The sequence below is a fragment of the Loxodonta africana genome, chromosome 4 (assembly GCF_030014295.1).
Source record: "Loxodonta africana isolate mLoxAfr1 chromosome 4, mLoxAfr1.hap2, whole genome shotgun sequence".
NCBI classification, from domain to species: domain Eukaryota; kingdom Metazoa; phylum Chordata; class Mammalia; order Proboscidea; family Elephantidae; genus Loxodonta; species Loxodonta africana.
The window spans coordinates 30,900,570-30,914,528 of record NC_087345.1 but is presented as its reverse complement, the minus strand read 5'-3'; the positions used below and the strand labels follow the sequence as shown (position 1 = coordinate 30,914,528).

The window sequence follows — 13,959 nt, the reverse complement described above, 5'->3', positions numbered from 1 at the left end:
GTAGCAGTCAGTTTTTCTTTGTAAACACATTTACTTGGTGGGGGGAGGGGGGAATACACACACACACACACACACACACACACATATACACACTCACATATAAAATGACCACCTGATTCATACTGAACATTAAAAAAGTGATTTTCCTAATAAAGAGACTCCTCCCACCCACTTCCAATGAAGAGTGTTTGGCTGCATGGTCTATCTATAGTCACCCTTTGAGGTCTTCTACTGGAGGTACATTAATTTCCTCTCCAACTCTAAAATAGCCATGTGCAGATTAGGGGCATTTACATCTTCTAATGTCATAGAATTGTCTAGCTTAATGCCTTTACTTTAACATAACATCTGAACATTTAGAATAGTTGATCCACAAAATAAAAGCAAAAATTAGGAAATATATCAGTATACATTAATAAAGACCTTTAGTATGTTCTCTAAAGGCAGAGAATCAACACTATGTTGATCCTCTTTGGTTCGCTAAGCCAGTGTTCCAAAATGTGCTTGGGTCACAGTCCCCTTTGAGAATCTGGTGAAAGCTACGGATCCTCTTCTTAGAAAAAAACCATAAGCACAAATACACAAAAAATTGCAATTTCAGAAAGTACACTACTCCGACCCTTTGAAGCCTTTTTATAGATTCTTAGTTGAGAACCTTGGATTTAAGCATTCAAATTCAAAACAACAGATCAGGCTTATGTATGAAAAGGTGACAACTGTGACATTAGTTCACTATATTTTAATTTCTTCCAAGTATTTATAATTTATGCCTTTCTTGCCCTCTGATCAGTCATAAATTAAGACAAGAAAAATGTTTTTCTGTGTAAACTTTCAACAGAGACTGGCTGTGTAACCTTTGCCCCATAAAGAAAGTGATGCAACAGAGTGGACTAGTCAACTTACGAACAGAGAGAGAAGGCAAGTGCAAGAAAGAATGAAACAGCAAGAGAACGAGAGCAAGAACCAGGGGGAAAGAAGAAAAATATAAATACTCTATGGATTAAGGAAGAATTAGAGAAAGCAAAATCATGATTTTAGATATTTATGAATTTTAAATCTGTGTGTTTTCTACTTTATACCTCTTATCCCATTTTGATTTCACTTAAATTATAGCAGCCTACCAGGGTTTTTTTTTTTTAAACCAGGGTAGCCTGAACATAATATACTAAGGAAAGTACATGTTTTCTTCAGAGAGTTCATACACGAAATGCTCCTTTTCTGGGGGTGGGGGGGTGGGGGGGTGGGTAGTAAATCTCAGGAAATTAACTGTACCAGATCCCTAATAACAGCAGCACATTTAGTACGTGATGCTAGCAGCATAATAAGTAAATCAGTGCCATACAGGAAGACTAATTTGTATTCCCTTTTAAAGTTAAAAACTTCCTTAATATATTTTAAACATCATTACACTTAAAATGCTTGGAGGTGGTCCCTTCTCTGAACCGTAATCATGGCAGTTTGGAAAAACCACCATAAGAGTTGTTTATATTTACATATTGTTTCTAGTTTCTTGCTCCAGAAGTGTTAGTGCAAAGCTTCTGGATGGTGTTTTTGAAAATCCTTAATTAATTTTCTTTTTTGTTTCCAGGAGATGTTGGAGTTACTATTAATCTCATGAGCCAACTGGCGAAGATACTGAATTGTCCTTTCCTTTTGCTTTTCAAACTCCTTGTCTGTCAAACGTTGGCAAAATGTGAAACCTTAAAAAAAAAAAAGGGAAAACAAGTTTAAAAAAAACAACAACTCAAATTTACTTATTATCAAAACTGGCCTTAGGCAGGACCTTTTTTTTTCTTTGCCCACACTGTGGTAGATATTATTATGTTCATGTTTTCTTTGCTTCAGAGTAATAATCTTGTCTCTTTATAAAGTGCTTTATACTTTAGCATAACAGTTTATGTACATTATTTTAGCTGATTTCCAAAATAATTCCATGAAGTAGGAGAAGCAGGGAACTACTTACTATCCCAGCTTCAAGGGTGACATGGCTAATAAATTAGAAGCATGTTTTGAACACAAAATTTCTGAATCCTGCACTCCAGTGTTTCCTCACTGCTCTCTGAGCTTAGCATGTACAATTGACCAAGGCTCTCCCTATGCTGATCTACAGATGGAGACACTTTAGCCTCCGTCTGCACCAAAGCAATTCTCAACCAGACTAACATTCGAAATCCTGAAGCATCAGGGTTTTTTTTTTTTTTCTTTCTCCTCAGTAATGGCCTTCACCTAACCACACCTATGGTGATACCCTGGAATTCCACTGCTTCTATACTTAAACTCCTAAACCCAACTCTCTATCCATAATCTGTTGTTGTGGTTAGGTACCATCAAGTCAATTTAGACTCTGAGCAACCCTATGTGACAGAGTAGAACTGCCCCTGAGGGTTTTCCAGGACATAATCTTTATAGGAGCAGACTGCCAGGTCCTTTCTCCCTCAGAGCCACTGGGTAGGTTTGAACTACCAACCTTTCGGTTAGCAGCCGAGAGCTTAACCACTGTGCCACCATTATAATAATATAATGATAGCTTAGTTTTTTTTTTTTTTTTTAACATTCAATATGTACTCACCACATCTCAAGCTTTTTGTACTTTTTCTCATTAAATCTTCAGTACCCTAAGGTATAGGTATGTAGGTAGGTAGTATTATCAGCCCTACCTTAAAGAAATAAAAGCATGGACCACATAGCTACCAAGTGGCTGAGCTATGATCTAAATTCTAGTGCTGGCACAACAGGAATACTACAAGTGGATGACTTTAACAAAGAGAAATTTATTCTCTATCTAGGAGGATAGAAGTCTGAATTCAGGGTGCCAGCTCCGGGGGGAGGCTTTCTCTCTCTGTTGGCTCTAGGGGAAGGTCCTTGTCATCATGAAGGATCCCAGGTCCAAAGGATGCATGCACTCCTGGCTCTCCTTGCTTGGTGGTAATGAGGTCCCTCTCCTCTCTGCTCAATTCTCTCTTTTATATCTCAAAAGAGATTGACTCAAGATATAAAATAATCCTGTAGACTGAGTCCTGCTTCACTAATATAACCGCCTCTAATCCTGCATCATTAACCTCATAGAGGTTAGGGTTTACACACATAGGATAATCACATCAGATGACAAAATGGTGGACAATCACACAATTCTGGGAATCGTGGCCTAGCTAACTGGACACATATTTTGGGGGGACACAATACAATCTGTAACACCCAGGACTGTCTACTTCCAGGGCTAGAGGTCTTTGTTGTTGTGTGCCGTCAAGTTGATTTTGACTCATAACTACCTTATAGGATAGAGTAGAACTGCCCCATAGGTTTTCTAAGGCTGTAATCTTTATGAAAGCAGACTGCTACATCTCTCTCCTGTGGAGTGGCTGGTGGGTTTGAACCATGAACCTTTCGGTTAGCAGCCAAGCACTTAACTACTGCAACCACTAGAACTCCTTTACCACTGTTATACTGCCTTTAGCTCTGCCACAACTCTCTTCACATTTCAGAAGATCAAATGTGCCACTTTTCTTTATCAGCTTCTCTCCTAGAATCTCTTCTTTCCCATTCTGAGCCGGACCCATAGCTGAACATCTGAACCATTCTTTCATCACTACGTACCCTCAATACTCTTGCCCTCCTATCCTTCAACACCTAACAAAGAAAAATCCCAGCAGAATCGATACTCTAATCTACATTTTTCACTCCAACATTCCACTAAGTGCAGCTTAGGAAAATCATATGTTCCAAAATGGCACCACTAGTTTTTGATCTACTTCATATGGATGCTCAGAATTATTCATCAATCCACTTACTTGCTCAACTCCTTTTCCCATTCTCCTAACCATCTATTTCTAACCATTCCCTTTCCATGTCACTCCTTCAGTCCTCTCCCCTATATTCCCTTAGACAAGAGGGTCTACTACTTCAATAAGGAAAATGGGTTCATCACTTATAATCTCTCTTAACTTTCCAACTTTGAAGATTTGTTTACATCCACACACACACTGTCACTTCCTCCTGTTCCAGGCAAACCCTTGATCCTGTACCCTTGAATTCATTGCCTCCTGCTGGGCCTGGCTCCTTCGGTCATCTCTTATTTCTTCAATGTCCCCCTTCTTCTGAAGTCTTCCTCTCAGCAGTTAAGTAAGCTAAAATCTTTTCCTTGACTTAGCATTGCCCCTGCTATTGCCGAATTTTTTTTTTCCACTTCTCATCACACATCCACTCTTCATTTCTTAACCCATTCATTCCTCTTCACTCTACTGCAACCTGGCATTTGTCTCTCTCAAGTTACTAAAAAGAGCTCTCACTAATTGCCTGCTGATAGCTACTGGCAGCCCTGATCTTCTGCCACATGAAACTCTCCTTTCTGAAATATTGCATTCCCCTTGCTTTATGGGCATGACATCACCTCATTCCCCTCCTAACATTCCTTCTCTGTCTAACTTCACAGGTTCCTCTTACCTCTTGATTACTGGTATCCCTTAAGGTTTTATCCTTGGACCTCTTATTTTACTCTAAAACCCATTGTCATTGAGTCGGTTCCGACTCACAGTGACCTTATAGGACAGAGTAGAACTGCCCCATAGGGTTTCGAAGGCTGTAAATCTTTACAGAAGCACACTTCCACTTCTACCACAGAATGCTGGTGGGTTTGAACCGCTGACCTTTTGGTTAGCAGCCGAACACTTTAACCACTGCACCACCAGGGGTCCTTTATTTTACTCTATGCACTCTAAATGACCTCAGTTTCCACCCACAGGCTGATGACTCCCAGATATTTATTTTTAGCTCATACCTCTCGCCTGAGCTTCAAAATTGCGTCCAGTTGCCCTAGCGAAAATATCGAGCAGGATGTCTCACAGGTACTTTAAATCAAAAGTCCAAGATAGGTTCCCATCATCACCCTTAACATGATCCCTGTTATGGACTGAATTATGTTCCCTCCAAAAAATTTATGTTGAAGTCCTAACCTCTGTACCTATGAATGCAACCTCGTTTGGAAATAGTGGTTTTCTTTTGTTATGTTAATGAGGGCATACCACAGTAGGGCGAGTCCTAAACTTAACCCCTTCTGAAGAATGTCTTCTAAAAAGTACAGAACACAGTGACACACACACAGGGAAGGGATCATGTGAAGAACTGTCTACAAGTCAAGAAGTGCAAAGGAACACCCAGGGCTACCAACAAGTAAAGACCCTCCCCTAGAGCTAATGCCCTGATTGGGACTCCTGGCCTCCAAAACCATGAGACATTACATTTCTGTTCTCTAAAACCACACACTATGTGATATTTTGTTACGGCAGTGCTAGGAAAATAAGACTTCTCTTATTTTCTGTTTGACTTGGTGGTAGTCACCCTACCTGGAATCTTAGGAGTTATCTTTGAGTCACCTTTCTTCCTAATCACCAGGTCCAATCAAGTTGCTAATTTTACCTCCTAAATATTTCTCAGACCTGTCTCCTTCTCTCTATCCCTTTGACCCTGCCATGAAACAGGCCTATATCATTTCTCATTTTACTGCTGTAGTAGCCTCTTAGCTAAGAAGTCTGCCTCCAGTCTACATTTTCCAACCCATTCTCCATATTGCTGCAAGCATGTTCTACCTAAAATACAAATCTAACCATAGCACTTCCTTAAAAATAACTTTCAATGCCTCAACTGCCTAATGTGTCCCTTGGTTGCTACATGAGGCCACTCATAAAGTGACACCTATCTGTCTCTCTAGTTTCAATTCCTGTCACCCGTTGGCTGCAGTTTGTACCACTTTCCTGCTTTTGCTTACATTGTCCCTTTTCCCTCCCACCCACTCCTTTGGGGGAGTTTTCCCTCCACCTACTAATTCTTTAAGACTCCTACTAGATATTATGCCCCCCCACAAGCCTTGCCTGATCCCCTCAAACTAGGTCAGGCAACCCTCCTCCAGGCTTCCATAATATCCTCAAGTTTAAACATATATCTGTTATTTTTTATTATTGACTTATGTGTCTGTCCCTCTCACTCAAAAGACATAATTCTTTTACTGAATTAATTTACTCAACAAATATTTACTGAACATCTTCTATGTACCAGGCACCTTGAACATTAGAACATGAGCCTATTGTAAGCAAGAGCATAATCTTATATATCTTTGTATTCTGGCATTTGTACAAAGTCTGGCACATAGTAGGGATATAAAAATGTTTGATGAATAATTGAATAGGTAGACAGATGATTCCTAAATATCAAGAGCACTTTAAATCAACACTCAGGAATTTCAAGTAATCACGTGTGGGAAAAAGAGCATACCACACAAAGCTCAGAGACAATTTAAACATTCATTAAGTTGTGTGCTGACATAACCCAACAATTTATTGAATAATGGATAACTTCAAGAAGAGACAAAACAGCCAAGGTATTTAGGGAAAAATATCAGATAACTCTTCACTTTCCAAGTGCTTGAAGCACATGGCTCTGTGCAAAGCACTTATATTCATTTTCTCCCTTTGAAGTATGTAAGTGAATGAATGTTGAATGGAAATAAATATTAAAGTGCTACCAAACCCTCCATTTCCTTCGAAAGCCAAAAGTATGAAAAATTAAACGTAAAAAGTTAATTGAATGATGGTAGCAGCCAATTGAAGTTTGTTTTGAAACTAGTCAGATGAGATCGAATTCACCCCAAAAGATTCTAGATCTTAGTTTCAGAATACTTCATGAGTACCATTGTTTAACTGCATCAAATAGTTGCCATATGCCTTGTGTTCAAAGAGGGGAATGTGAGAAACTGGCACTATTACCTAAGCAATTCCAAGTAACTCAGACAAATGAGTTTATGCCCTACTTTGTAAATGCCTTGTCTAAAAAGTAATGATGCCTTGGAAGCCTTTTTTTTTTTTTTTTTTTTAAAGAAAAACAGGTTACCTACTGTTCCAGTTGGCCAAATCACTTAGCTTCTCTAAGTTTTAATTACTTCACATGTAAAATAGGAATAATAATAATACCTCACAGATCACTGTGAAGGTTAAATAATTTCATAAATCCATGATAGTGCTCAGCAGTATCTGATATATAGTAAGGCAGAAAATAATCCTAAAGAACTTATCTAGAATGTAATACTGATATATTTAATCCTTGTTAATCAACAAAGATTGAGGATGGAAGTTATTAAAAAAAAAGAAAAAGAAAACCTAGATCTGATAAAAATGCAATCAAAGAAATAATTTCACAATGTTTATTTCAATTCTGAAAGAAAGAATCTAGAAAGGTAAATCTGGGGTATATTATAGATTTGAAAATGGGAAAGATTAGGAAATTTAAATATGGACATCTTCACAGAAATTATAAATCATAAAATCAACTCAGGGTTAATAAATCTAAAAAAATAAAGCACAGCAAGCAAGCAAACCAAACAGCCAATCAAGCCAAAACCCACACAGAATCAAAACTTCCCTGATAAGCCACTGAAAGCAATGGCCTAATGTACTAATTTATCTAAGAAAGAAGTCATTTTATCACTGAAAACTAAAAGCCATTTAAATTCTTTCTCATTAGGAATAAATTTTCACATGGAATATATAGTGGGTTAAATTATGTCCCTCTAAAATTCATGTCCACCTGGAACCTCAGAATGTGACCTTATTTAGACATAGGCTCTTTCCAGACATAATCTATTAATGACTGGGATGACATCCCAATGGATCAGGATGGGCCCTAAATTCAGTGACTGATGTCCTTATAAAAAAAGGACACAGACAGAGATACAGAGAAGGCAGGAGACAGCTGGAGTGAGGCAGCTATAAGCCAAGGAATGCCAAGGATTACCAGGAGCCACCCAAAGCTATGAAGAGGCAAGGAACTCTTCCTTAGAGCCTTCAAAGTTAGCTTGGCTCTGCTGACAGCTTGATTTCAAACTTCTGGCCTCCTGAACTATGAGAGAATAAATTGCTGTTATTTTAAGCCACTCAGTTTATGGTACTTTGTTAAGGCAGCTGACTACAGAATGTAAATAAATGTCCATAATATAACAATAAAAGTGTCTTAGTCATCTAGGGCTGCTGTAACAGAAATACCACAAGTGGATGGCTTTAACAAGGGAGAGTTTATTCTCTCACAGTTGAGTAGGCTACAAGTCCAAATTCAGGGCGCCAGCCCCGGGGAAGGCTTTCTCTCTCTGTCGGCTCTGGAGGAAGGTCCTTGTGATGCATCAGTCTTCCCTTGGTCTGGGAGCATCTCACCGCAGGAACCTCAGGCCCAAAGGATGCACTCTGCTCCCAACACTGGTTTCCTGGTGGTATGAGGTCCCCAACTCCCTGCTTACTTCCCTTTCCTTTTTATTTCTTGAGAGATAAAAAGTGGTACAGAGAAAAATCCAAGGAACACACTGATAAAACTGTTGAAGAACTCAAAAAGATTATTCAAGAACATAGTGGAAAAATTAATAAGTTGCAAGAATCCATAGAGAGACAGCATGTAGAAATCCAAAAGATTAACAATAAAATTACAGAATTAGACAACACAATAGGAAGTCAGAGGAGCAGACTCGAGCAATTAGAATGCAGACTGGGACATCTGGAGGACCAGGGAATTAACACCAACATAGCTGAAAAAAAATCAGATAAAAGAATTAAAAAAAATGAAGAAACCCTAAGAATCATGTGGGACTCTATCAAGAAGGATAACTTGTGTGTGATTGGAGTCCCAGAACAGGGAGGGAAGACAGAAAACACAGAGAAAATAGTTGAAGAACTCCTGACAGAAAACTTCCCTGACATCATGAAAGACGAAAGGATATCTATCCAAGATGCTCATCAAACCCCATTTAAGATTGATCCAAAAAGAAAAACACCAAGACATATTATCATCAAACTCGCCAAAACCAAAGATAAACAGAAAATTTTAAAAGCAGCCAGGGAGAAAAGAAAGGTTTCCTTCAAGGGAGAATCAATAAGAATAAGTTCAGACTACTCAGCAGAAACCATGCAGGCAAGAAGGGAATGGGACGACATATACAGAGCACTGAAGGAGAAAAACTGCCAGCCAAGGATCATATATCCAGCAAAACTCTCTCTGAAATATGAAGGCGAAATTAAGATATTTACAGATAAACACAAGTTTAGAGAATTTTCAAAAACCAAACCAAAGCTACAAGAAATACTAAAGGATATTGTTTGGTCAGAAAACCAATAATATCAGATATCAGCACAACACAAGGTCACAAAACAGAACATCCTGATATCAACTCAAATAGGGAAATCACAAAAACAAATTAAGATTAATTAAAAAAAAAAATGCTCATAGCAGGGAATCAATGAAGTCAACATGTAAAAGATCACAATAATCAAAAAGAGGGACTAAATACAGGACGCACAGAACTGCCATATGGAGAGTGATACAAGGCGATATAGAACAATAAAAGTCAGGTTTTTACTTAGAAAAATAGGGGTAAATAATAAGGTAACCACAAAGAGGTATAACAACTCCATAACTCAAGATAAAAGCCAAGAAAAACGTAACGATTCAACAAACGTGAAGTCAGACACTACGAAAATGAGGATCTCACAATTTAACAAGAAAAATGTCTCAGCACAAAAAAGTATGTGGAAAAATGAAATTGTCAACAACACACATAAAAAGGCATCAAAATGACAACACTAAACACTTATTTATCCATAATTACGCTGAATGTAAATGGACTAAATGCACCAATTAAGAGACAGAGAGTCTCGGACTGGAAAAAGAAACACGATCCGTCTATATGCTGCCTACAAGAGACACACCTTAGACTTAGAGACACAAACAAACTAAAACTCAAAGGATGGAAAAAAATATATCAAGCAAACAATAAGCAAAAAAGGAGTAGCAATATTAATTTCTGACAAAATAGATGTTAGACTTAAATCTACCACAAAGGATAAAGAAGGACACTACATAATGATAAAAGGGACAATTGATCAGGAAGATATAACCATATTAAATATTTATGCACCCAATGACAGGGCTGCAAGATACATAAATCAAATTTTAACACAACTGAAAAGTGAGATAGACACCTCCACAATTATAGTAGGAGACTTCAACACACCACTTTCGGAGAAGGACAGGACATCCAGTAAGAAGCTCAATAGAGACACGGAAGACCTAATTACAACAATCAACCAACTTGACCTCATTGACTTATACTTAACACTCCACCCAACTGCTGCAAAGTATACTTTTTTTTCTAGCGCACATGGAACATTCTATAGAATAGACCACATATTAGGTCATAAAACAAACCTTTGCAGAGTCCAAAACATCGAAATATTACAAAGCATCTTCTCAGACCACAAGGCAATAAAACTAGAAATCAATAACAGAAAAACTAGGGAAAAGAAATCAAATACTTGGAAACTGAACAATACCCTCCTGAAAAAAGACTGGGTTATAGAAGACATCAAGGAGGGAATAAGGAAATTCATAGAATGCAACGAGAATGAAAATACTTCCTATCAAAACCTCTGGGACACAGCAAAAGCAGTGCTCAGAGGCCAATTTATATCGATAAATGCACACATACAAAAAGAAGAAAGAGCCAAAATCAGACAACTGTCCCTACAACTTGAACAAATAGAAAGTGAGCAACAAAAGAATCCATCAGGCACCAGAAGAAAACAAATAATAAAAATTAGAGCTGAACTAAATGAATTAGAGAACAGAAAAACAATTGAAAGAATTAACAAAGCCAAAAGCTGGTTCTTTGAAAAAATTAACAAAATTCATAAACCATTGGCTAGACTGACTAAAGAAATACAGGAAGGAAACAAATAACCCGAATAAGAAACGAAAAGGACCACATCACAACAGAACCAACTGAAATTAAAAGAACCATATGAGATTATTACGAAAAATTGTACTCTAACAAATTTGCAAACCTAGAAGAAATGGATGAATTCCTGGAAAAACACTACCTACCTAAACTAACACATTCAGAAGTAGAACAACTAAATAGACCCATAACAAAAAAAGAGATTGAAACGGTAATCAAAAAACTCCCAACAAGAAAAAGTCCTGGCCCAGACGGCTTCACTGCAGAGTTCTACCAAACTTACAGAGAAGAGTTAATCCCACTACTACTGAAGGTATTTCAAAGCATAGAAAATGACGGAATACTACCCAACTCATTCTATAAAGCCACCATCTCCCTGATACCAAAACCAGGTAAAGACATTACAAAAAAAGAAAATTACAGACCTATATCCCTCATGAACATAGATGCAAAAATCTTCAACAAAATTCTAGCCAATAGAATCCAACAACATATCAAAAAAATAATTCACCACGATCAAGCGGGATTTACACCAGGTATGCAAGGCTGGTTTAATATCAGAAAAACCATTAATGTAATCCAACACATAAATAAAACAAAAGACAAAAACCACATGACCTTATCAATTGATGCAGAAAAGGCATTTGACAAAGTCCAACACCCATTTATGATAAAAACTCTGACCAAAATAGGAATTGAAGGAAAATTCCTCAACATAATAAAGGGCATCTATGCAAAGCCAACAGCCAGTATCACTCTAAACGGAGAGAACCTGAAAGCATTTCCCTTGAGAACGGGAACCAGACAAGGATGCCCTTTATCACCGCTCTTATTCAACATCGTGCTAGAAGTCCTAGCCAGGGCAATTAGGCTAGACAAAGAAATAAAAGGCATCCGGATTGGCAAGGAGGAAGTAAAATTATCACTATTTGCAGATGACATGATCTTATACACAGAAAACCCTACGGAATCCTCCAGAAAACTACTGAAACTAATGGAAGAGTTTGGCAGAGTCTCAGGTTATAAAATAAACACACAAAAATCACTTGGATTCCTCTACATCAACAAAAAGAACACCGAAGAGGAAATAACCAAATCAATACCATTCACAGTAGCCACCAAGAAGATAAATTACTTAGGAATAAATCTTACCAAGGATATAAAAGACCTATACAAAGAAAACTACAAAGCTCTACTACAAGAAATTCAAAAGGACATACTTATGTGGAAAAACATACCTTGCTCATGGATAGGAAGACTTAACATAGTAAAAATGTCTATTCTACCAAAAGCCATCTATACATATAATGCACTTCCGATCCAAATTCTAATGTCATTTTTTAAGGCGATAGAGAAACAAATCACCAATTTCATATGGAAGGGAAAGAAGCCTCGGATAAGCAAAGCATTATTGAAAAAGAAGAAGAAAGTGGGAGGCCTCACTCTACCTGATTTCAGAACCTATTATACAGCCACAGTAGTCAAAACAGCCCGGTACTGGTACAACAACAGACACATAGACCAATGGAACAGAATTGAGAACCCAGATATAAATCCACCCACGTATGAGCAGCTGATATTTGACAAAGGACCAGTGTCAGTCAACTGGGGAAAAGATAGTCTTTTTAACAAATGGTGCTGGCATAACTGGGTATCCATTTGCAAAAGAATGAAACAGGACCCATACCTCACACCATGCACAAAAACTAACTCCAAGTGGATCAAAGACCTAAACATAAAGACTAAAACGATAAAGATCATGGAAGAAAAAATAGGGACAACCCTAGGAGCCCTAATACAAGGCATAAACAGAATACAAAACATTACCAAAAATGATGAAGAGAAACCAGATAACTGGGAGCTCCTAAAAATCAAACACCTATGCTCATCTAAAGACTTCACCAAAAGAGTAAAAAGACCACCTACAGACTGGGAAAGATATTCAGCTATGACATCTCAGACCAGTGCCTGATCTCTAAAATCTACATGATTCTGTCAAAACTCAACCACAAAAAGACAAACAACCCAATCAAGAAGTGGGCAAAGGATATGAACACACATTTCACTAAAGAAGATATTCAGGCAGCCAACAGATACATGAGAAAATGCTCCCGATCATTAGCCATTAGAGAAATGCAAATTAAAACTACGATGAGATTCCGTCTCACACCAACTAGACTGGCATTAATTCAAAAAACACAAAATAATAAATGTTGGAGAGGCTGCGGAGAGATTGGAACTCTCATACACTGCTGGTGGGATTGTAAAATGGTACAACCACTTTGGAAATCCATCTGGCGTTATCTTAAACAGTTAGAAATAGAACTACCATACAACCCAGAAATCCCACTCCTCGGAATATACCCTAGAGATACAAGAGCCTTCACACAAACAGATATATGCACACCCATGTTTATTGCACCTCTGTTTACAATAGCAAAAAGCTGGAAGCAACCAAGATGTCCGTCAACGGATGAATGGGTAAATAAATTGTGGTATATTCACACAATGGAATACTACGCATCGATAAAGAACAGTGACGAATCTCTGAAACATTTCATAACATGGAGGAATCTGGAAGGCATTATGCTGAGCAAAATGAGTCAGAGGCAAAAGGACAAATATTGTATAAGACCACTATTATAAGATCTTGAGAAATAGAAAAAACGGAAAAGAACACATACTTTTGTGGTTACAAAGGGGGGAGGAAGGGAGGGAGGGAGAGGGTTTTTTATCGATCAATCAGTAGATAAGAACTGCTTTGGGTGAAGGGAAAGACAACACTCAATACAAGGAAGGTCAGCCTAATTGGACTGGACTAAAAGCAAAGAGGTTTCCGGGATAAAATGAATGCTTCAAAGGTCAGCGGAGCAGGGGCTGGGGTCTGGGGAACATGGTTTGAGGGGGCTTCTAAGTCAATGGGCAAAATAATTCTATTATGAAAACATTCTGCATCCCACTTTGAAATGTGGCGTCTGGGGTCCTAAATGCCAACAAGCGGCCATCTAAGATACATCAATTGGTCTCAGCTCACCTGGAGCAAAGGCAAAGGAAAAACACCAAGGTCACACGGCAACTAAGAACCCAAGAGACAGAAAGGGCCACATGAACCAGAGACCTACATTATCCTGAGACCAGAAGAACTTGTTGGTGCCCAGCCACAATCGATGTCTGCCCTGTCAGGGAGCACAACAGAC

At 38.1% G+C, this 13,959-nt stretch overlaps 1 protein-coding gene across 1 annotated transcript in view; it reads right to left on the bottom strand.

The window, feature by feature from the left end:
• Positions 1-1,253: 1,253 nt before the first annotated feature.
• Positions 1,254-13,959, bottom strand: part of DEPDC4 (DEP domain containing 4) — a 45,101-nt gene continuing 32,395 nt past the window's right edge. Inside the window, exon 9 of the mRNA XM_064283692.1 lies at positions 1,254-1,700. Within this exon, the coding sequence (XP_064139762.1) occupies positions 1,525-1,700 (176 nt within the window). The 3' untranslated portion in view covers positions 1,254-1,524. The remainder of the gene's footprint in view (positions 1,701-13,959) is intronic.